This window comes from Strongylocentrotus purpuratus, unplaced genomic scaffold, assembly GCF_000002235.5.
Source record: "Strongylocentrotus purpuratus isolate Spur 01 unplaced genomic scaffold, Spur_5.0 spur5_contig_861, whole genome shotgun sequence".
NCBI classification, from domain to species: domain Eukaryota; kingdom Metazoa; phylum Echinodermata; class Echinoidea; order Camarodonta; family Strongylocentrotidae; genus Strongylocentrotus; species Strongylocentrotus purpuratus.
The window spans coordinates 3,674,317-3,699,738 of record NW_022145570.1 but is presented as its reverse complement, the minus strand read 5'-3'; the positions used below and the strand labels follow the sequence as shown (position 1 = coordinate 3,699,738).

The following is a 25,422-nucleotide window of genomic DNA, read 5'->3' as shown; positions in this document are numbered from 1 at the left end:
GCAGTGAAGGGATGTTCCTTTGTCTACCTGAGGAACTGTTTATTTTGTCCGCTTTCTTTGTCAGTCATATTCATAGTGTCTGTTTTTTAATGACATCTGCAGCCGAAATCTCCTTCTAAACCGTCCCCTTGGGGTACCGGTGCACGTGCCATCAGCCGCCGGAGAGTCTACTCTATATCAAATTGGCTATGCTCCGCCCGATGTCCACCTCCGTGTCGACGTCCAGAGCGAGTTGCGGCTTGATATTTACTCACAAATTTGGCCCCCTCCCTCGCTGCCTGTTGGATCCGCCCCTGACCCACCCGCGCGCTCTAGAATCCCGCGGATTTCCGCGGGTTCAGCTAGTTGTATTAATAATACATGAAATAAGGAAAAGTGTGATCTTGTTCATCTTTAGAATACAAAGAACTTATAACAAGACAAAGCTTTATACATACCGGTATGTAGCTTTGTGGGAACATACAGGATACATCACCATTGACTGAAACTGTACATGGACTCTCAGGGCTTAATCTATTTCCATTTGAAATATATCGATTTGAAAGTATAGCGATGACTAACTTACCAGGCTATTTGATACTCTCTGTAATAGTGCTTCATGTTCTTGGGGATTTACATTCAAGGTCTGTGGAAAAAAAGAAAAGGGGGAAAGAGAAGGTGACGGGAAAGGAATTATGGTTCCTTAATTAAAGATCCAAGGTACATAATTTGCAAATCATTATCATCATCATAATCATCAATTTTATTACCACTGTTTTCATTATAATCATCACCTTCATCATCAAATTCATTATCCTCATCATCAACATCAACATCCTCATCATCATCAACATCAATGTCATCATCACCATCGCTGTAAATAACATCATCATCATCATCATCATCATCTTCCTCATCATTATCATCACCATTATCATCACTGTCATCATCAACATCATTGTCATCATCACTGTTGTTATCAGGGGCGGCGATCCCGGGGGGACGGGGGGAAACGTCCCCCCTCAATTCTTTTAGGGGGGATCGTCCCCCCCCCCCTGAAAAATTGAAAAGGTGAAGAAAAAAAAAGTGTATAGCAAATACTGACTAAAGACTGCAACAAACTTTTAGGCTCTGGAGGGCCCTAGAGTGCAGCGTTTCGACAAATAAAAATGCAAAAATCTTCTCGCTCCGGAGCTACGCTCCCCCGCATAATATTCTTCGAAGTGTACAGTAAATATTCTAGAAAACTGAACTGTGAAAAAGGTATATTGCTTGTTTTTATGCTATTCTTTTGCTAATTAAAGTATGTAATTTGTTAATACAACAAAACTTCAAAAACATGTGAGGGGATAGTCACTGCCGTAACCTCTACCCCTCTTGTTCACTTTGCTCCCTCGCCTTGGCGTAATGATGAGGGGGGCTTGGGGGCAGTTGCCCCCCTAATAAAATTCAAACTTGATTTATTTCTAACTCGATACCAGTGATTTACAAATGTTGATGAAATGGCATGGTTTTTCCCTGAGCTTCTGCGGGCTCTGCCCCCTGGACCCCACCAAGGGCCCTATGGCTGGCCCCTGTTTGCTCATCTGACCGTGATTGAATGCGTAAAACCCTGAGCTTCCGGGGGGTCTGCCCCCTGGACCTCACCAGGGGCTCTAAGACGAGCCCCTGGATGCTCATGTAACCGTTATTAAATGCCTTAAACCCCTGAGCTTCATGGACAACATGCCAATTTACACTCCACTTGCTATGCTCGCTTTGCTCTACCTAATAAAATACTTTAGCCTCCCCCTCTATGAAAAACGTTCCGCGAGGCCTGCATGTACATGTACAATGTTAGAGTGGGGATGCAGATTTTTTTCTCTCCCCCCCCCCCCCAACGTTTTTGTTCAATATACGCCACACTGCTCCCCCGTCCCTCGCATTTCGTCCCCCCGGTCATGAAAAGAAATCGCCACCCCTGGTTGTTATTAACATTATCATCATCATCACCATCATCATCATCAGCGTCATCATTGTTATTAACATCATCATCATCGTCTTCCTCATCCTCCTCATCATCATCATGACCATTATCATCCTCCTCATCATCATCATCACCACTATCATCATCCTCATCATCATCATCACCACTATCATCATCCTCATCATCATCATCATCAACATCATTATCATCATCACTGTTATTATTAGCATCATATATTCAGCATCTTTATCTTCATCATCAGCATCATGATCAAATAAGAACACAAATGAAAACATATGACACACATGAGACAAAAGTGCACATTTTAAAAAAGACAAAGAATCTTCCATTTTTCCAAAGATCTACAAGCATGCTCCATGTTTTGACCCCCTCTGACTCCCAACAGAGGCCCCTCTGTAAGTCATAGGTTATCCTCAAGGGAATTCTTTCAGGTACATGTGGGCGTACTAGACATTTCCTGCACACAACAGAATCTAAGCAGTCCGACTCACACAAATGTTACAATGCACTATTAAACCATTATTCATACACCTAAATGTACCGTTACGAAATATCATATTTTCACCATGCTCTAAATGATTTTAAAAGCAACATGAAACCAGACAATGACATTGCAAACTGGCTTCCTGTACGGTCTGCCTCATCCTGAATTAAAAGGTGGCAACCACACACACCAATGATGACAACAAAATACTCAAATGCCAGTAGATAGACTGTTTCCAAACCACTCTACAAATGTAAATAATGAATTTAATACATGAAAATTGTCTCTCATCATTATACAGTATGGAATTATTTGTGTGTGGATGAATTGTGAATGGAAATTGTAAAGGCGTGTTCACTGATCACACAACATAACTCTCTTTTTAATTTAACTACGAGGAAACAAGGTTGCACTGGCAATAAAATACATGATAAAAAGTATTCCCTTTTCGTTATTTTATTGGGTACTGATTTGCAGACACAACACTTGCAAAGTGTAGTCATGCAAGCAAATAAATGATTCAGAATGAGGATCGTGGGTATTGCACGGAGTTTAAATGGTCATGTATGAGATGGACATGAATAAATCAAATGCGATGAATAAATAGAGCTTACGACAATGGTAGAAATGACGTCGAAAGTCCATGAAGATGATGAGAGATGAAACGAAGAAAGGGGCTCACGCGATGATTGTGCGGAGGCTTGATGATGGAAACGCGACTTCGTTGACGTGGCTGAAGAGCCGAGAAGAACGCGATGTCGATGCCGACGCTCATGATGATGATGAATGTAGCGCTCGGGCGAGAAGAAAAGAGAAGAGATGTGGCGCTCGACGACGAGGCAGTGAGTCGCTCGATGTCGGAGGCCCAGGTTGAAATGTAGACATCAAAGCCGGTATAGTGGTGATCGTGAAGAGCAGTGAGTCGCTCGATGCTGGATCGATGAGCCGGACTTTGAATTGAAATCATCAGAGTTGCAGTGAGATGGACTCATTGATGAAAGTTCAGGCGAGCTACAGTGAATCGAGCTCGTGTGTGAAAAGAGCTACCGAAGCGAAGAAGCTAGCAGCTCCCAGCGGAGAATCAGGAGCCATGTCAGTTCCTGATTTAAGCGTTCCACTGCAAGACTGCCAGTCCTTTAAAGACGGCAGGATAAAGAGATGATGTGCCATACAAGAGGTGATAGGCACGGAAGAGAATTCTCCAAATGAAATGTAGGAGGTTAGAATTGAAGATGGATTTGCTCCTTGTGTATGCATGAAGCAAATTGTGGAAGTAGAGGTGACATTCTCATATTGACGTGTTACTTCATCGAAGAACTATGAGAAGTGTAGTAGTGAAGAAAGTTAGAGAGTATGAAGTTGTTTTCATCCTTCTTGGGAGGCAGGATAAAACAAAGAGGGTACTATATATACCAATTCTGGGAAGGGAGAGTGAGTCACTGGTGATTACCAGGTACAGGGACATTGAAGCCATTATGCTGGCCCTTAATTGTTGATAAATATATAGGGGCAGTGCCTGGCATTAGTCAGAGGGCAATGTCCTCCCAAATTGGGTTTGTAAAGTAACAAATGACATTAAGAAATGAAAAAGGATGAAATGAGGAAAATACTACAACAGCATTGTCCAATCTTGAAATGAATTGGTAAATGGGGCTTTCTCCTATACCCAGTCATTCCTATAACAATATAGTGAGGCACTACTAATTAATATAAACTGCAAAATCCCTCAGCATTAGCAGTATCAATTAGCCTATTAACCTGTGTGCATAAGACAACCTTGTGATATTCAACTTATAGATTTTATGAGTTACACTCTGTTTATAAAGAGTCAAACCTGTTTATAACGACCCCCCAAGGGAAACACAAAAAGTGGCCATTGTAGACAGGTTCCTTAAGTACATGTTTCAATGAGAAACCATTTTCAAGGGGGGGATGTGGTCTTTGTAGACAGGTAGTCACTAAAGCAGGTATGACTGTATTTCTCACCTCTTGTGCATACTTAAAGAGCTGAGCATTGGGCAGGTCTTTCATCTCATAGTTCACCCCAAGTCTCTGGTTGATTGTGATGAGAGCAGATTTGTAGAAGAACTCGGCCTGCAAAGACCATACAGAAACTTCTCAAAGAAAATGTCTTATAAGTCATTCATTCATTCATTCATTCAAAATAGTTAGGTTGGCAAATTTGGAGGGAAAAAATGTCAACATAATTGACATTGGCAGTTTAAATAGAAGTGATCCATAAATTACTTATATTGTATTTGTATTTGTTTTTATTAACATTTATTTCATTCTCAACAGTACAATATGAAACACAATGTATATATAAATGATATACATGTATGTAACAATTATTTCAACATACATGTAGAGTATACAGTAAATAATTCAGATACAGAAGGAGGTGAAAACCCGGAAAGCTTCACTATGGATTCAAAATGATCATGATTTCTAAATCTTTTCAGGCAAACTGTACATGTATGTATCACAGTATAAAAACCTTAAGCCTGTTCACATTGGTTTGGAAGTAATACAATATGAACTACTGTATGACTTGTACTGCATGATACGAGTCATAAGATAATTTTTAAATGATTATCCAATTCAGCATGTTTGCTACTTTATATAAACATCCTTCTTTTTTCAAATTAAACAATGGAGCTTAGGAAATGGGATGGACATAAAAACAAAACCATCACTTCCTCATCCCCAAACTCCAATAAATCATCTTCTTCACATACATGTACTGTATGAGGGTAACTGTTGTACTTTTTTTTTTGAGGGGGTGGGTATAAATATCAAGTTGTACATCATTTGGTTACATGGATGCAACTACTTGCTAAATCAAGTAGATCGAGAAATAAAGAGCAATATTTTCTAGGATAAAAAATACTTTTAAGGATACAAAGTGACTACCGGTATTTTGTTTCCCTTCTGTATACAAAACCTCTTTGTGAGTTGAACGGGAAATGTCTTTATAGATGCCCCTACACTGGGTGAAATCAATGGCAGAGTTGTTGTTTGCTGATGAATCCTAAACAAAACAAAACAAACATAAATAGAAGATCAATGTTATTTGAACAAAGAAACACAATGAACCTGCAAGTACATGTACATGCAGGTATTGATTTTTTGTCACAGAATGATGAAGGGCAAAATGGTATCAGGAAATTAGGTTTGCAATTGCATACTGACATGAAATGTGTTGAGGGAAAAGGCATGTATGAACAGAGGTGGTATTTATAAGGCAAACAAGTTAAGTTTCAACAGTAAGTTTCGGTATTAAAAAGGATTTACACTGCCTTTGAGGGATATGTACAAAAGGAGAAAGAGAATTTCACAGAGTGTTACAATTACTCTCTAAGAAGGCTATAATCTCACGGTTTGTGAATCTTGTGAATTAACACTCACAGTCCCCTTCGAAATAAACATTGACAAGGCACATCAACGAAAACAAGACAGATACGCAAGCCTCACACATGTTTAACAGCAACAGGGTGGAAGAGCAAACTAGTGTGTATTGAAATTGGTTCATGTTGGCTTATAACCCCACAAAATAAATAGTGTCTAAAGGAAATACTCAAAATCAGTACCCAGCTAGGACCAAAAATTGAAGACCGTTCTGTTCAGTTCATATGTAATATTTCAAGGAAGACGTGATCCAGCATGTTAATTCGATCAATACCTTAAAGTGTAATTTATCAAATTTCCTTTCTCTCTCTTCGATCTATACTTCTGATATTCCGAGGTCGGAATACAGCATGTTTATCAATAAACTTGAAACTATTTTGTAACAAACTGACAATATTTACCGTATTTCGATTTAATTATATCATTATTGATTAATGTACATGTATCATGTATGGGGATCTTTCCTTCCTCATCATAATGTTACAATCTTCTTTTTTATCCTGTTCTGTACTATACCACCTCTGTTTATTCTCTCCTTTTCACATTTTCACCTCTTTCCTTTCCCTTTCTCTCTATCCTGGTGCTCCTTGTTATAAAACACATATATTATTAGTAATCAGTATTGTTATTGTACGTACTACAGGTATATTTTTTATAAATGTAATGCTTCCTGGGAGATTTTCTGACTTGTTTTTCAATTACATATCGATCAATCGATCTTATTTACTGGGTGTAAGCCACAAATATGTTTAAACTACAGGTATATTGTTGATTATATACCTCACTTAAGGAATCCAGCCATCTGATTGGTCGAAGATGCATTCATAAACTTTAACTATTCCTGTCAAATTCCCGGTAAAATTCCAAACCCATGTAATAGTTCAAAAAACAGTTCTAAAATCCCAGTTACCATGGTTACCGGGAAATAGTTCTACAAAATAGTTCTAAAATCCCAGTAACCATGGTTACCCATAGGTTTACATGTTAAAAAATGGTTTGAGCGATCGCGGATACCGTACGTGTGCGAAGAATTGGTCGGCATTTTTAGTACGGCAATATATCTCGATTCAAACAAGGCAAAAATGGCTGTAGAAACTCTCCCAAGATTTCAACTTCTGGATGAGGATCAAATGCGAGACACGCTGACAGCAAGAACACCAAAAAGGGTATGTGAAATCTTCCATAATTTTTTTTACAGTAGGCCTAGACTCTAGATCTAGATTCTAGTACGCGACAACCAGATGCTGGTGATTGTAGTGATTTGTACGTCACGGAATTCACTTATTAAAAGTAACTGATGAATGGCTTGAAGCAATTGATCAAGGGAAATATACTGGGTGTGTCTTTGTCGATTTACATAAGGCATTCGATACTGTCAATCACCAAATTTTAATTAAAAAACTTTCTGATATTGGAGTACAAGGTACCTCATTAAGATGGTTTCAGGATTATCTAATGAAAAGACGTATTAGAACTTCCATAGGACAAACATTGTCAGAGGAATTATACCTTGATTACGGCGTACCTCAGGGCTCAATACTGGGGCCACTGCTATTTTTAATTTTTATAAACGATCTGCCTAGGTCTTTCACGAAATGCAATTTGCACTTTTATGCCGACGACACGGTTATGTATTATTCCCACAAAGATGTAGATGTGATTCAATCAGTTTTAAACGAAGAGCTAGGACATCTACAATCTTGGATGAATGCAAATAGACTCTCTGTGAACTCCAGTAAAACAGTATGCATGCTCTTAGGGACAAAGTTTATGCTTTCTAAGCATGATAATCTCAATTTAGAGATAAATGCCACTAAGCTAATTCAAGTAAAATGTTTCAAATATCTTGGAGTAAATGTAGATTGTGAACTTAAGTGGAATATTCATATAGAGCAATTGAACAAAAAAATTGGGAAAATGATTGGTTTCTTGAGGAGATTGAGGTATTTTATTAATGAATCAAATCTGAAACTAATTTATACATCTGTAATTATGCCTCACTTTGACTATGCAGATACTGTTTGGCAAACTGCAAATAATAATCATTTTGATCAACTTCAGAAACTTCAGAATCGAGCAGGAAGAATTATTCTTCAGGTTAAACCTGGTGAACATATATCTATTCAGCAGATTCACGATACATTGAATTGAGAAACCCTAAAATCTCGACGTCGGAGACATATGTGTTCGTTACTGTTTAAAACATTTTATGAGCTAGCACCTAAATATATGATTGATAAATTTGTATTAAACGAAAACTGTTACGGGCTAAGATATAATAACAATTTAATGCTTCCGAAACCAAGAACCAATCAGTGTAAACGTACATTCTTATATCGGGGATCCGTGTTATACAATGAACTACCTATTAAGCTTCGTCAGTTAGGCACACTAAATTTGTTTAATATACATGTTCAAAAATACTTCAATTATTTTGATATTTAAATTTCGCAATCCCATTGGCTTTTGCCATAAACATAACCAATTTAATAACAGACTAAATTAGATAATGTGTAGAATATTTTAAAACTAATTAAGTTAATAGTTAGCAGGGTGGGTGATAAGGGTGGGGTCGTATTTTGTTACATTAGGGATGGTAGGGGATATTTGAATAGATTTTAATGCTTTTTGTTAGTGTTTTTTGTTTAATTTAATTTAATTTGATTTAGTTAAGTTAAGTACAAGTACAATGTTGTTGTTGTTTTTTTAATATTTTTAATTACGACTTACTATTTTGTTATATCATTGCTTATTATAGTATCATTATATATATATATATTGGACTCCATGGAAGAACAGAGCCATTAGGTTAATGGCTCTGAAATGGACTATCCAACCGTTTTATCATTCTATCATTGTTATATAAGTCTTTGATTTTGTTGTATTGTATTATTGTTTTTTTATGATGATTTTCGGAAATAAATAAAACAAACAAGGACAGATGCAGATCCTTCCCGTAAAGATTACACACATCCCTATGCATTTCCATTGGCCATTGCGCACTCGATCATGCTAGCTAGCGCTAGATTGGTCGATGTTTTAATTACCAGAGATTCAAACTAATATTGCTCGTGATCCTGAAGGTGATACTCAATAAGTGAGGTGTCATATTAAAGCGCAGGTTTTTCTCCATATTCCCCACAGGGCCGGCCCACCCCTAAAATTGTAAAAATATCTTGCTTAGACTAGAATCTAGATCTAGTCTACTCTCAAAGAAACACTCATAAAAAACAACCCTGCAGATAAACTAGAGAAAGGCCAAGGTGGTGTCATAATTTTTTCGGCATATAAAAGTATTAATGACTGCTTTAATATTCGAGAAATAGTTGTTTTTATACGCTCTCGCGAAGGTTACAATTGGGCTATTGCCCTCGGCACGCCTCAGGCAATAGCACAATTCTAACCTTCCCTTGAGCGTATAAAAACAACTATTTCTCTCAAAGCAGTCATTAATACTATATTATAACCTATCGTTTAACCCACTGGGTTGACGGGCCTGGTTGTTTGTGCATGATCTCTCATAAAGAGTGATTTATCATCATATATATATTTATACGTATAAATGCATAACTTTAATGTGAAAGGGTTGTGTTTATCAAGAGTAGCAGTGTATTGACAGAATTATCTGATCAAACAAAATGGTTTGTACTGAAATAGAGCAGAAGATCCTTTGTGAATGTACACAAAGACCACATGGAGTACAAAAATCGATTCGAGAAAGAGCACTATGTGTACAATGTGCATGTACACTGTAGGTATCAAGGCAAATATTGACATGGTTCATTGTGAAAAGTTTGGAATTATACATTAACTGTGAAGGAAAATACTGGGGATCACAAATAACCTTTCACATAATACATCACTAGGTCTCCACAGAGTCTATACTAATTTATTTTTTCCAAGGTCTCGATGCATGGACCATTCAGAACGTCAGGAGGTGCATGCATGGTTCAATTTAAGGGGTCTATGTGTCATACAACTTATACTTGTATGTTTATTATACACATGTATGTTAGTGTCGAGAGCTGGATACAAACATGTACACATTACAAAGTGAACACTTTTGATTTTAGTTTCACTCAGTATTACACTTTCACAAGAATTTAAGCAAACAAGGACAAATAAAAGATGTGAATTGTTCCAATGAGAACCTTAGATGAACTTGAAATTCAGAATCCCGGCTACATTTTCTTAATTTTTCTTAATCCTTTTTATTCTGGGACTAGACTAAATGCCACTAGTGGATTAATTTAGATATATACACATAATTTATGAAAAAACATACAATTTACATGTGAGATGTGAACATCACTTTTATCAGTTGGTGAAATAAAATTTAAAAGAAATTTAAATGTCTTTCTTTACTTTTCAATTTTCTGGTCAAAAGATTTGACAGTCGATTTTTGTATAGTCTCTTTTAGATTTGTACAAAAAGGTACATGCAGAACGATTGCTATTTCCATTATTGGAACACTTTCCATGTAAACAGTTGTAACCGCTTCCTCTATATTTCCTGAGTACAAGTGCAATCACTTAAAGTGTTTTCCTTTACGGAAATGATCTTTGAAAAAGGAAAAAGATATAGAATTCTTTCAATTGATGGGTATGATCAATACAGCAGCATTAATTGGTTTCAGTTTCTGCCCCTGTATTGGTGTATTGGAATTGTGCCAGTAGAGAAATATGTTTTGAAGTACAGGTACATACATGTACAAGAGTTCCAATATTTAACTTTAAAATGTTGGGCCAAAGTGTGTCAAATGTACCTATCTGGGGCTTTATCTCTCTCTCTCTCTCTCTCTCTCTTTCTTCCTCCTCCTTTTTTGTTCTTCTTCTTGTTCTCCTCTTCTCTTCTCTCCTCTCTCTCCTTTATCTGTCACTCTTTTTATATTTGTTTCCCTTCTTTCTTAGTTCTTTGTTTCTTGTTTCCCTTACTGGCCTTACATTCATTTGTTCCTTTACAGTGTGTCTCTCTCCTGATTTTCCACATGAATGTTCTCATCTATCTCTCTCTCTTTCTTGAATTGTGTTTGCATTTATTAAACATTCACTTGCTTCTCCCGATGTGGCCTCATGTACATGCAGAGAGAGTTGGACTGTTCAATGCCAGTTAGCTGAGATTACTGCCTTACTGCTCTTTGAAGATATACAAACTGAGGTATTGTATATACATGTATAGGAGGAAATATAGAGTAAAATGCAGGAAAATGATCCAGGAAAAGGTTGGAAAACCTGCGGCATATTTCTCACAGGCACACAGTGGGATTGAAAGCAGATCAAATCACTGTTTGACATTCATACTTGATTTCCTGTGCAAAGGTAGTGATGAATGATTGGAGATATTTTCTTTTTAACAGACACAACCTCCAAAGTCTTTTTTTGTCTTTCTTCACTTTTTCATGTTTACAAACAAATGGTTCCAGCTAGCATGCTTTATCTTTTAATGACAGTTTTTCATAATCCCAGTCATATTAGTGGGGTATATATTCACACAAATTGTTGATGCTCAAGCATGAACCAAACCTTCTAGATATTTAAACAACAAGGGAAACGCTCTCGGTGGTCTCGCCTGCATTACGCAATTCAATATGATGAAAAATTGAGGTTGGGACATTATTCATAGGCAGGGTGGCCCATTAGCAGCCCCCCCCCCCCCCCCAATGAAATCCTCTGAATATAATCAGCATTTTGAAGTGAATATTGACCAAGAGTCATCGGAAGAATTATTTACTATAATTGAACCAAGATTAATAACTATCATGGAATATGAACAAATAACAAAAATTGATTCATTAATCCTCACATACTGACTTAAAATGACCTTTCAGCTTGACTTTGTGACCTGGAATTTGTGTCATAAGATTTGTGATACTTCATAACCCTTGAGTACAAGTTTCATGGAATTTTAACAAACACTTTTGAAATTATGCTAAAAATTCAAAATCTTGATGTTGATGCCAAAAAAGAGTCTAAGTTTGTTGACCTGAAATGACCTTTGACCTTAACTAAGTGACCTGAAATTCTACTCATAGGATTGGGGATGCTTGATAACCCTTTAGTTTAAGTTTCATTGAATGAGAACTTATACTTTCAAAATTATACTAAAAATTAAAAAACTTTTTGATGTTGACGCCGTCGCCGCCGCCTAGGCCACCGCCACCGCTGCCTCGGCCACCGACTTGGCCGCCCCCACAACCCCCGTCGCCGTCACCGGAAAAGCGGCGCCTATGTCTCGCTTTTTGCTACGCAGGCGAGACAAAAATCATGAATATATAGGGAAGTATTAACATTTTTTAGAAAATGTAAGTTTTGTACCAGATTTCTGATCTGTTTTTGTTTTTAAGAAATAGAAACTTATGAACTGCAGAATGTTTAGATCTGAAAAGAAAATTAATACTAATGATCTGGAAAGATGCTACACATACAATTTATATCCTTCATGTTTTGTTCAAATCTGGAACCATGAAAAACCCAGACACAGCAAGGGTTTCATGGAAAATCATTTCAAGGTTCATTATATTGAAGAGGACTAGCCAAGTATAAAAGTAAAAGGCATTGTAGAAGATTGTTTTCATCCAAGTATCCAACAGGGTTTGAACATTCCTTGGCCAGACTAACAACATGCAAACGTGGGCAAGGTTTGTATGATTCTTAGAAATACATTTATATATATTATGTAATCTCCACTTACCCACTCATAAACGCATATTGACAAAAGTGAAAACAGTAATAAAACTACTTTAAAAAGTTCCACTAAGCTCCATTTGTCCTAAGCAGAAAGAAGGGGGGAGGGTGTCTTGCTTAGCCATTAAAATACAGTTGTCAACATATTATATGTACAGACGACCTGACACAGGTATTCTACGTGATTGTCAGTTTATCCATTTACTTTGTGCACATGTGCTGGTTACAGTCAAGCATGTCTCAGTGGCCTGCTCATTTTTAGATCCCCTATCAATAAGGCCTGAAGAAAAAAAGATGTTGTATTGCCCTTTGCGACCTACCAAAAAATCTTGAAATCTACGTCTGGCTTTAAAAAAAAATTACTGTTTTTTAGCGAGATAAAAATATAAAAGAATTTTTTTTTTTTAATAAAAAAAAATTGGATTTCCGACAAACCAACCTATGTTTTGGCACCTAAAGGGCAATGCAACATCTTTTTTTAAAGGCCTAATAGTAATGGGCATCTACATGTACATGATATCTCCTTCTAGGAAGAAATGTGTGTTGTAGAACCTGTCTATAGAAAGGCCGGTTATTTTTCTATTTCCCTTGGGTTACCTTGTTATAGAGGTCTGACTGTAACTCTCTGTAACTTACCTGCATGGGTTTGAATGTATCTTGGCCCGCTTCTCCATCAGCAAACCTCAAGGCAATGAACTGTTCAAAGAACTTGCCATCCATAGCAGCGACTCTGCAGGGGGAACATTCCATTATACATTCAAAAAGCCAAATCCCACATGAAATAAACTTACACAGCAAAAGCAACTTTATATACAGCAACTGTTTTAGGTATAAATATCAATTGGATCATTCCTTCCTACACTTGCAATTCTTTAATACTGTTTTCACACTGGCAAAATTTTGCTTAACCCCGTACTATGGGTGGGGTTAAGGGGCGGGGGGGGGGGGTCTTAGCCCCACCTATAGTACGGGGTTAACTAACCCTGTAAAATAGCAGGGCTAACCCCGCAATTGTGGTGCTAACTCCTGCTAACCCCGCAATTGCGGTGCCAAGCAAATGAATGAGAACAGAAACAAAAAATAGTCCGGTACTACGCAATGGAGCGTATCGCAGCTGGTCAGATGCGAAGTAAGGAGCCCACTGTTAGATCATAACATTCACGATATCCGGGGCTAACGAATTGCAGTGAGAACAGCGTGACTTTTCTTATTCCGGAATAGGCGCTAGTACGGGACTAAAAACAGCGTGTGTGAAAAGCCAAAAAAAAATAGTCCGGGGTTAAGGATAGTACGGGGCTAAGCAAAGTACGGGGTTAAGCAAAACCAGTGTGAAAAGAGTATTACATGCCTAAAATAAAATCAGACGTGGTATAGTTTTGTTTTGTTTTTTCCTCTTTTTTAATATTTTGTATTAGCAGTAATTTACTACTTGTATTAACTTCTAACCAATCCCATGGTCTGTTCACTCTAAACATTGAAGGATAAGAAACACTAAAAAATGACTTTCCTATAAAAAATTTGACCCAAAGAAAGAAAGAAAGAAATCTGCATACAGTACTTGCATGTACAGTTACAAAATATAAATACTGAAAAAAATATAGAAAATCTGATGCACATGATCATCATAATGATAAACATCTTTGCTGCAGATCAAATAGTTTAAATACCCTAAAGGGACAAGGCGACAAATGGATATATTGAATTGAATTGATATCTTACCCAAACGGACAAATGTCAGGACAAAGTAAACATGATTTCCTTGCTACATAATCCAAAATATTACCCATTGTGAGAGAGAACATTCAAGAAAATAAAAGTCTGAAGATAAATGCACATCATTCAATTTAATAGCGATTAACTGATTGATTCAGTACTGGCATGCTCCTGTGTTCATTCCAAGTGAACGCTCTAGAGATACACACATACAATTTTTGTAAATGATCACCGGACATATCTTGTAATAGACCGCATTTTTAGAAATGATGAAAGATAATATTTCACATTAATCCAGGTGGATAAATAGCTTTAATCAATGAAAGCTCCATATTAATTTCCCTCTGATGTACATGTTAACAGGGCCAATTGAGGGATATTGGATAAATGGAGAAGGGGGGCTTCGAATTCGTTTTCACTGGCTGCCTGCCGTATCAATAAACGAAATTAACAAAAGACTTAACTCCGTTTCGTTGACAATCAGCCGTCGACGAGAGTCTTCATGCATGACTGATTGTCAACGAAACGGAGTTACGGTAAGTCTTTTGTCAAATCTGCTTTTTGCTACGGCAGGCACCCAGTGAAAACAAATTCGTTTGTTAAAATTATGAAAATGTAAGGGCTACTTTAAACAAACAGAACTTTGTTATTCCTGGCTCATTTTTCCTGATTGAGGTGTCATATGAAAGGGCAGAAACTCAACTTTCTAGAAATGTGAATTTTTCTTCGAAATTCAGATATCGCCCGCCAAATGTCTTTTTGGTGTCCTTCCTTCAAATTGCTTTTAATCACTTATGCGTAAAATATGCATCATTTGAGTAGCATCAACTGAAAGAGGAGACTCTAAGCTTTCTAAATATGTATCATTCATTGATTATGGTTGTGATTAAGTTATGATAAAACATCGATACTTTTCGGTTTCGTTTTTTCTGGGACGCACTGTACATAAAAATGAGCAAGAACTTAGAATAGAGATATAAGAACCTTTAACAAAAATTCTATTGCCACTATAATATAAGCGACTATGAATACGTTACTTTTAGTAAAACTACTTTATAGTCGTTACAGGGTGAGAATCCTGATTTAGCCACAGAGTTGAAAGAATCCTAAACATTGCCCCTACTGCCAGCCCTAGTCATCCTTCCTTGTGATAATATGAATTTTCAAAATATCAATTAATGTACATTATGCAATCACCAATTCACAATGTTTACTAAAAATGCGAGTATGTATACAACATTGAATCATTAGTGATTATGTGACATCACTAACATGGAAAAACATATGATAATCACATAAATTTCCTTTCACCAAGCTAAAAGGTAATAGAAAACTCTTGTTACATTACTCTCATTTTTGTTTTAAAGTAACATGCTGGTTGACAACAATTATTTCTCAATTGTGTAAAGACAGAAGGGCAGTCTGCCCAAAAGGGATGGTACGATAGAAGAGGCTGCAGTGTCAACACTCAACAGAATTACAGAAGCAGAACTATTGACGAGCCTTCACTATGCTGCTAGCAATTTGAAATAAAGTTACCTAACAAATTCATAACAGTGACTGTCGAGAGTATGCTTCACGGCAAGCGTCCCGCCAGACTAAATAAGTTTAATCCTTTTCAACTTTAGTGGTGAAAGTGTGCAACAAATACATCATTTGACCAGACATCCATCCACACGCATACCTCTACAATCTTCAATATATTGATGACACAGGTTTCTTCTCTTTTTTTCATTACCAATGAAATATTAGGATTATTTGCACCAGTAAAATGATCAGTAGAGAGGAGTGTATTGCTCAGGGAAAATTTTGAAATAACAGTATGGTAGTATGCTGTTTTGCAAACACAATGATCGACTTGATCGTTTACACAAAATACCTCATTAGAAAATTCTGTAAAACATTTCAAAAAGTACTCAATGTGACCATAATTAATGCTAACATTTTACCTAAAACCAACGGTGCAACTGTTTCTTTTGAAACCTGGCCTGTACTTCCGGGAGGTGATTAGTACGCCATTTAATTTCAATCTCAAAACATATATAACTGTTGACTTTTCAGATCGGGCAATAATATTTGTTCATTGGTTTACTGTATAACCGTATTGATCGGCAACTTACACACAAGATCCCATCGAGTTTTCAGATCGGGCAATAATAATTGTTCATTGGTTTACCGGTACTGTATAACCCTATTGACCGGCAAATTACACACAAAATCCCATTTACTTTTCTGAGCGGTCAATAATATTTTTTCGCCTGTAGTTTTATTGGCTTACCTTGAAGGCAATAACATTTAAAAATTGCCCTGCTCAGATGTCTGATACGGTTAATAATACTTATTATTACCAGTATCAGACATCTGAGCTGGTCATTTACAAAACCGTATTGCCCTAGTTTTCATTAGCAGTGGAAACGGAAGGGTATATTCTTTGGCCCGTATTCTAAAGTCGTGTCTAACTCCTGTTTAACTAAACAGTTGTCTAAGTCCTGTCTAAGTCCCGTCTAACTTTAGTCACGAAGTCGTGTCTAACTTTTTTGGTATTCTGAAGTCGTGTTTAAATAAAGTTAAACATGAAGTCCTGTCTAAGTCCTGTTTAACTTTAGACAACTGCGAGGGGTTGTTTAAGTCCTGTTTAAGGGCGCGATTCTGCTGCTTTTCAATGTCGAAGGTACACTCTACTATCTGACTCCGAACTTGCGGGGGAGAACGATGGTACGTGCATCCTCTAAAATTCAAAATACGTTTTGCAGGATTTGTTCTTGTGTAGCATAATTTTTTTCCTCGATAATATTAACTATTCCTATCTACTGGTGACATCTTGGAAATTCTGTAATCTATAATAAGCTAACCATTCTGTTGGAGAAGTTTCTGTTCTGGTTCGGTCGAGCACTGAGGCACTGTACGTACGTTGTACACGTTACGTACATACATGCAGTCTAGTCATTACGTCACGATCACATCACCATGGTACCAGCACGCGCACAGCTAGCTGTACGCGTTAATTTATTTATCCAGTGCGCGCACACATGCGCATTGGGTTTATCGTCAGAATTAACACCTACTGGGCATGCGCAGAAGTCGTGACTAAAAGTTAAACACGGCTTGCGCAGAACTTAAACAGTTGTTTAGTTAAACACGACTTAGACAGGACTTAAACAGTTGTTTAGTTAGACGAGACTTAGACACGACTTCAGAATACGAAATTAAGTTAGACAGGACTTAGACACGACCTCGCGTCTAAGTCGTGTCTAACTAAACAGTTGTTTAACTTTAGACATGGCTTAGTTAGACACGACTTCAGAATACGGGCCTTTGTATTTTCCTTGGTCTCCCTGCTTGTATAGACTTTGCGTGTAGAGACGAGTGAAAATATATTCTTGTATTGACCACGCCGTATTTTGTCATTTTCATTGCGCATCTATTAAACTTGCACACTTTGCGCGCACTCTATTGTGACGTAAATAATCACACCGATTAAGGCACACTGTTTGCAGTGTATCGAAAATTTTGTCAAGCACTGCTGGTTGACAAAGTTTGTTCAGTTCTTTTAGATTGTCATGGTTGATTTATGTATTTGCTCTAGATGTCTGATTTGGAAAACAATAAAAAAATATTGACTGGCTTAACTTTCGGGAGATACCACATATATTGCCCTCACAAGACCCATATTGCCCTCGTCTATGACTCGGGGCAATATGAGTCTAGTTTGGGCAATATAATTGGTATCTCCCGAAAGTTAAGCCAGTCAATATTATATATTTATCGTTATTATTATAATCATAATTACCATTACAATTATTTCCAGTGTTTTTTTTTTATATTGTAGAGAGAGTCTTCACACAAGGTGAATCAGTGAATGTGTCATCGACCTATCATTCTGGGGGCGGCTACATCCTTTGGAAGCTCACTCTTGCTGATGCACCAAATTTGGCCTTTCTGATCGAACCATTGTACTCTTATTTTTATGATGGCTCCCATCTGGTCTTTGGTTATGGACATGACCCAAACACCAGTAGCAGCAGGACATGGAATGTAACATACAGGGAAGGTTATTACTATGGCTTCCCTTCTGGGGCTCACGAGAAACACCTCCTCAACAGTTCAGATATGTTCATTGAATATCAGTACTCAACTTATGCCTACGACTACTTTGAGTTTCAAATAACTGCCGTAGAAGCAAGAGGTTGGTATCAGTGCATTAGATTCAATATTCCTTATTATATATGGTAGCCCAAAAAGATTTCAACAACTGGGATCTGTAATTCCAACGAAATCATTCACAAAATGTCATTGTGTTTTATATTATCAAGTAGAAAATTCTTGTAAAATGAAACCAAGATAATAAATTTTGGTTTAGATATTTTGATTCTTGCGCTATTTTGGTGAGGCAAAGTTGTTTTCAAATTTGCTACCTTTGCAACAGTAATCATGCTTGAAGCAGCAAGAATTGTGCATAATGGGATCCCATACAATCAGCTGCTAAATAATAATAATGATAACAATATTTATAAAGCGCAACATATCCATCTTTTGAGATGCTCAAGGTGCATACAAATAATTTAAATTAATATTCAACATACTTTTTAATGCATCACTGCTCTCACTTTGCATACAAAAATAATATGAATGAAACGGGCATTCGTATGTAATGTTGTGATTCTATGGGAAGCCGTCAGGTAGAAATTTGTCACTGCATCTAGCACGATTATGGTTATTTTGAAAACAACTCTGCCACTAAAAAAAAGCTCCAGAATCAATATGGCCTAATCAAAACTGATGATCTTGGAAATATTAAGAAAAAAGTTCTATGCAATAATTGTTTTCTTCTTTAAATGACATTTTGTCTACGATGTCATTGAAATTACAGATCTCAGCTGCCTTGTGCTTGTTGTGCTAGCCTCTATTTCTGTAGTGTAAACAAATCTTTCTGATTTTGAATAAAATATATGAAAGATATTTAGTTGCCAAAGGATTCCACTAGATTACTTACATGTACAAAGAGTGCTTTTATAGCTGTAAAGGGATCAAGGAGTTGGAAAATGGTTGTACCTCGTTACTTTCATTATTTATACTTTATTTTTTCATACAGACTATATGTATTGTGACAGCGAACCAATGACAGAAGTCTACTTAAGACCAACCCAATGCGATGGTGTAGCAGATTGCATGAATAGCAATGATGAATATATGTGCGGTAAGGATAGGAATTATGTAAAATCAATTCCCTTGTACACAATGATAATAGAGGAAAGATCCTATAAAACAAAGTGGAAGTGTCATGATATAGTGGTTCACTCACTTGACTAAAAATATACTAGGTTGGCGGTTTGAAATCCCAGTCCGGCACTTGTTTCCTTTGGCAAGACATAAATCTACAGTGACATTCTCCACCCAAGTGTATTTGAGTAACTGGCAATGGCTTGGTAATAATAATTGCAGGGCCCTCATGAAGAACCAGTGTTGTAGCAAATCAAGTAAACGACTCTGGGTCGAGTCAATTTGATTCGCCCTTTTCTGTGACATGACTTGACTTATCTTTGACTTTCACAATTTTGAGCCATATAATAGCGACTAGCTCAATTCATGCCTTATCGACTCAAGTCATAACCTAAGCCAATAAATACAGTACCCATGTGTGGATAGCTTAACAAGCATGATTGTGCTGCGTGCAAGGCCCCGACCCTACATGAGTCAAACGTGTGCTTGCATCATCATGACCGGTACTGTACGCGCGTGTGCGCGTGAAGCTAGTATTTTTAAATGGATGCCAGTTCAGTATCCATTGAACAGTACTGCATTTGTTAAAAATTAATTCCTGTCATTTTTTTGAAAAAGAAACATATTTCCTTGATAATTATTTAATAGCAAATATTAAACCATCACAGATTCATACTTTACTGAAAGGTGTTGTACGTTGAAAACTTTATCCTTGCAAAAATATGAAGAGTAAAGGTGACTTGGAGTACTTACTCTGTTGGCGTATGTAAAACTTCAATATGTATTGCTCCATTAAATATTAGCTAAATTACCAACATCTGAAGAATGATCTGAATATTTCGTGGCAATCGGATATATATTGGCTGATATACATGTAGGAGCAAAAATAAGTTAGGAGGATTATAAAAATAGAATGCATATCATTTAGTTTTTTTCATTTGTGGTATAAAAAGTCCAATTCCATTGTGGTGGTCATGGAGTAGCTAACAATGAATTAAACATCGTAATTGTTACCAAACACATTTTGAAAGTTAGTAACACAAACTTAACAAGTTCAGATTCCAGAGTTGGTTTATTCACTGTCCCAAGTTTTCATGTAAGACATTGTTCCTCAAATTGGATTATGTAAGTGAGTTTGAGCGGCCTAATACCAAGCCGACTGTTTGAGCATAATATTCTAGCTTCCTAACTACACAGACGTTGTGTACAACCATCACCCATGGCAGTGAATAGCAGTGATGGCATACTATGGCAGCTAAGACAAACTTTGTGCCACCTAAAATCTGACTTGACTTGATTCGACTTGATTTGACTTTGATGTTGTGCCTTGACGTGACTTGAACTGCCTACAAAAGGTGGGTGCCGGAGGCAATAATGGCCCAAATTCACAAAGAATGTTTAAATTTAACCCATGGTTTAAACCCTCATTTACATAATCCATGGTTTAAAATTATCGCAAATTAAGCGTAGACTTGCGTGCGTCTAATAAATGGACCTCTGACTGTGTCACGCTTATTTTGGGCTAAATTTAGACCATGTGTCATGTAAATATTTAAACCATGGGTTAAAATCGAACCTCCTTGTGTGTCTTTGTGAATTATTCGGTCCATTTTGTTTCGGGTTGCTGCATGCATGTCTGTCCGTCCGTCGTGTTTTCATTGTTGCGATGATTGACGGATCAAATTCAAACCTGGCTCATGTATGTATTTATATCATGGAAGTGACGATGGTCTGATTAGATTTGAGGTCACAAGGTCATTGTACACATTGGAATAGAATGGTTCTTGCAATAACTTGGGAACCATTTGACAGATCAATTTAAAACTTGGCTCTTGTATGCGTATGCAAGTGACGATCTAATTAGATTTTGTGGTCAAAGGTCACAGAGGTCATTTTTTAAAGTTCTCATTCTTTCATAAAATTTAGATTTCACTTCTCAAATTCAAACTTGACACAAATACTAAAGTAAAAAATCATCTGAAAACATCTAAATTCCATGTAACTAAATATCACAAAAATTTAATCAATGATAAGTAAAACATAATACCAAATGATTTTTATTATATTTTTATATCATTGATAATGATATGTATGTCATATCAGTTATCACATTCATCTTTGAGATCAATAGTATCTCGTTCATGCATGCCTTTCTTCCAGGATATATTTTCTAAAATGATTTAAATCATATACATTTTTGTTTTCTTTTCTAGAATATGCACTCATCGTGTTCAGTCACACTGGATAATGTGAAGAGGGTGGTTTTGAGCAGCGAAGTTCGGCAGGTGGCAGGAGGATGAAGATCGATGGATGGGAGGCGTACGATGAGGCTAACAAGAAGTGGTACTCTGTTGCCTTGCTTGAAAGGACCCGTATTTCCCTTAAGTTGTAGACAGCGCCATCTAATAATCACAGATGAATAACTCGAAGAACAGTGTAGCATGCAGGCGGAAATAATTTGTGTTCAGATCGGACAGCCTTAAAACCCAACAACAACAACAACAAGAACAAGAACAACACCGTTTCCTGTCCGTACGGTAAGTCTTCCGATAGCCCCCCCCCCCCCCCCCCCCACTACCACCCTCCCTCTCATAGGACCTAACCTATGTTGGACTGTGTCGCGAAATCACTACTAAAATACATAAACAAACAAATTTGGTGTTTCCAAGTTGCACACACGTCGTCATTTCGACTGCGTTAATACTGGGATTAATCAAACTGATGAAAGCAATTTAATAGCCAAAGACCATTTATTAAATGCCATGGGTGCAATGTTTATGTTGTCACTCTCAACAATGTTCCGCCAAAGACTGCGCAATAGCGCCCTGACGCAGTATTACGTCACTAATGACGCCTCTTGTGCAACAGGCATATAAAACTGAATACTGTGACTCATTCATATCACAAATGCCCAACTCAAATGTTTCAGCATCCAACGTGTATTCACCCCCCCCCCCTCTTTTTTCGTATCATGATAATTATGAACTAGTCATCAAACCTAGTTCTTAAATCCTGATTAATATCAGACGTGACATTAAGTCAAACCCGCCATACAAAGTAAACGCAATGTGACAACTTACGGTGACGCAACACTAGTTCTTTAGGTAGAAGTCACATTTAGAGATCCCCAAAGTACGACAGGAGTGAGAGGCGAATCTCTCTGGGAGTTTTCTGCCTGGATTGCTCCTGTATCACAGTTATGTGCTTGCGACATCCTTACAGAAACAGATAGTCATAAAACCTACTCTTAAAAAAAGTTTCTTTTATTACTATAATATACATTGTATTGGCTATAAACAACAATATACTTGTATATGTATTAAGCGTATGTTAACTTGCTTTAATGTTAAAGGTGATGTTTCAATTATATTATTGCAAAATTATGTCATGAAGTATGTTAAAAATAAACTTTTGTGTATTTTGCTTTGCTTCTTGAATTACTTGATAGACGTATGTGCCATTTTGACCAAATTGCGCATTAGAAATGGTCACTTTTTATTATAAGTTTTCTTCTTATTATTATTCTTTATTATATCCCGCATACTAAGAATCTTGCAATCTGATTGGTCTAAACGAGGTCACATGATCAATGATAGATTTACCATCACTTGAGCTGTGAGCTAGGGGTGTGATAGTACTTCTGTACAGTAAGCAAATATTAACCGACTACGGAGGTAATGGTATAGAGATATCGACTGCTACGAGAGGACTGGCTGTTTTTATACGCTCAAGGGGAAGTTGATTCCGCTGCCATCACCCCGAGTAGCAGTCGATATCTCTATACCATTACCTTCGTAGTCGGTTAATATTTGCTTACTGTACAGGTTAACCCCCCCCCCCCCTTCAGTTTTGTTTTTATGTGTATTTTGGAGCAACCCCCCCCCCCTTTTTTTATGCCAATGGCTGACTTAAAAAAGATGATCTTACCCCCCCCCCCTCACCCCCCCCCCCCCCCCAAAGGAGCAAAATGTCAAATTTTAAAATTTCGAGACCAAAAAAAAAGTGTCCTCTTAATGAATAGATTCATTCAGTTTGGGGATTTGTTGTTTGAACCATATTCTTTTGTTTTGATATTTCACGATATAAACTAGGGAGGTATGCGGATTGCACGATATTCCATCGTAGAGCTTGGAGTTTGAATGTATTGTTATTTTAATCTTTTGCATATATTTCAACAAAATTACAATTTTGATTCTAGACATGATATCTATTAAAGTGTGAAGTATGTTTTTTAACATGATTGTATTATTATATCCTCTATACCAGTATCGCCTTCATTTCAACCAAGATAAATTTATTTAATCAAAATTACGTTTTGTATCGATGTAAAGCATTATGATATATCTGAATAAAATGACAGAGAGATGAGGTTATTGACAGAGATTTCGCAAGAGATTAAGAGTTTTTGTTTGACTCGTAGGGAGAGGAGAAAATTTAGTGAGCAGAAGAGAGGGGAAAAGACTGGTGCTTAATAAAGTAGAAAGAGATAGGGAGTCAGAAAGGAAGCGAAATATGACCTCAAAAGATCTTAGATCTTAGATTTAAGATTTGTATTTAGAATTCAACCTTAGGTTTTGGTTGCAATAAAGAATTAGTGATAACAGATGAAAAGAGTTGGAAAGAGAATGAAGAGAAAAATCGAAGAAGAGTGGATAAGATATAAAAAGAAAGATGAAGAGCAATTTTGTCATTTATGGAAATGAGTAATAGTTCAGGCTAAATCGACAATAAAAGGAAAGAAGCATGAGAAAATAACATTTCGTTATATATCGAAGCAAGCTGCTCCAAAATTCACAAGGAATATCCGGACAACGAGATACTCATTTCCTTGGATTCAAGATTGGTCTCCTTATGACAGAATAATGTTAAAGGTATTTTCGTTTGCAACTATTGTACATTTAGCGCCATTTATCGTCCGCTGGAAATATACACATACTGCATCGGCATTGTAAGATAATGTAATACATATACATGTAACTTCAAAAGCTACGCTCATGGAGTATAAAACAACGACAACAACAACGGGATACTTACTAGTGAATAAACATGTAAAACTTAAAACGATCGCAAAAACTTTCAAAAATCAAACTCTGGCAATTTCAATAGCCTGTGCCAAATATTGGAATGTTTAAACATGACAATGACATCATTACATAATCATAAACTGGTTTCTATAAACGATACGATAGGGTAGTGAAATTGCCCGTATTAAACCTTAAAGCTGATTTCTTGGAAGTCTTAGCGATCATGTCTCTCAGACCTTTCCCCTACAGCATGCCATTTCCAACTTGCTATAAGATTTTTAAAAATATTAATGTCCATATGTTCGAGTTAACGTCAAATGAGCAGTGTTTGTTTTCATGTCAATGTTAGTATAGAGGGGACACTAATATCAAGGGGGTGCATCGGTCTCACTCACACAACCGCTAAGGGGAGGTTGTAAAAGGGGTTCTATCATCTTCTTTTATCGTCCTCCGACCCACACACCCACACATAGCCTTTCATTTTCTCTCCTTTTTCTCCTTTCAATTTGATTCCATTCCATCGGAGGGGGGGGGGGTAGGGTTGTCAATGTGCCCGTGCCTTTGATTATTGTGAAGTGCTGCCATCGTTCACAATCAATAAAAGTGACCATCTTTAGCGGATTTTTTTCTAATCTTAATCATGATTTGTACCTTAATTGTAAGGGTCTGGATTATGCCTTTAAACTACCACATTCATTTCCGGTCATTGTTATCCACCGCTTATAAGCCACACGTCATAATAACCAGAATTTCAAATTCTAGTGTTCTGAGAGTATTTTGAAGGAGAAATTTTATCAAGGGAATTTCATAAATATGTAAGCAGGCGGTATGTCTATATAAACCTTCAGTCTCTCTGGGCTTAAATCAATTGTTGTCACAACACTCCAAATGATGATGAATCGTTCTTGGTACCTTGCCTGTCT

At 37.0% G+C, this 25,422-nt stretch overlaps 1 protein-coding gene across 1 annotated transcript in view; it reads right to left on the bottom strand.

The window, feature by feature from the left end:
- The window catches only part of LOC105438282 (BAI1-associated protein 3-like), a 29,729-nt gene extending 16,437 nt beyond the window's left edge, over window positions 1–13,292 (bottom strand). The window contains exons 1-4 of the mRNA XM_031000115.1: window positions 13,179–13,292; window positions 5,395–5,481; window positions 4,437–4,544; window positions 566–625 (exon numbers count right to left, since the gene is read on the bottom strand). Of these exons, the coding sequence (XP_030855975.1) occupies window positions 566–625; window positions 4,437–4,544; window positions 5,395–5,481; window positions 13,179–13,292 (369 nt within the window). The remainder of the gene's footprint in view (window positions 1–565; window positions 626–4,436; window positions 4,545–5,394; window positions 5,482–13,178) is intronic.
- Window positions 13,293–25,422: the final 12,130 nt, after the last annotated feature.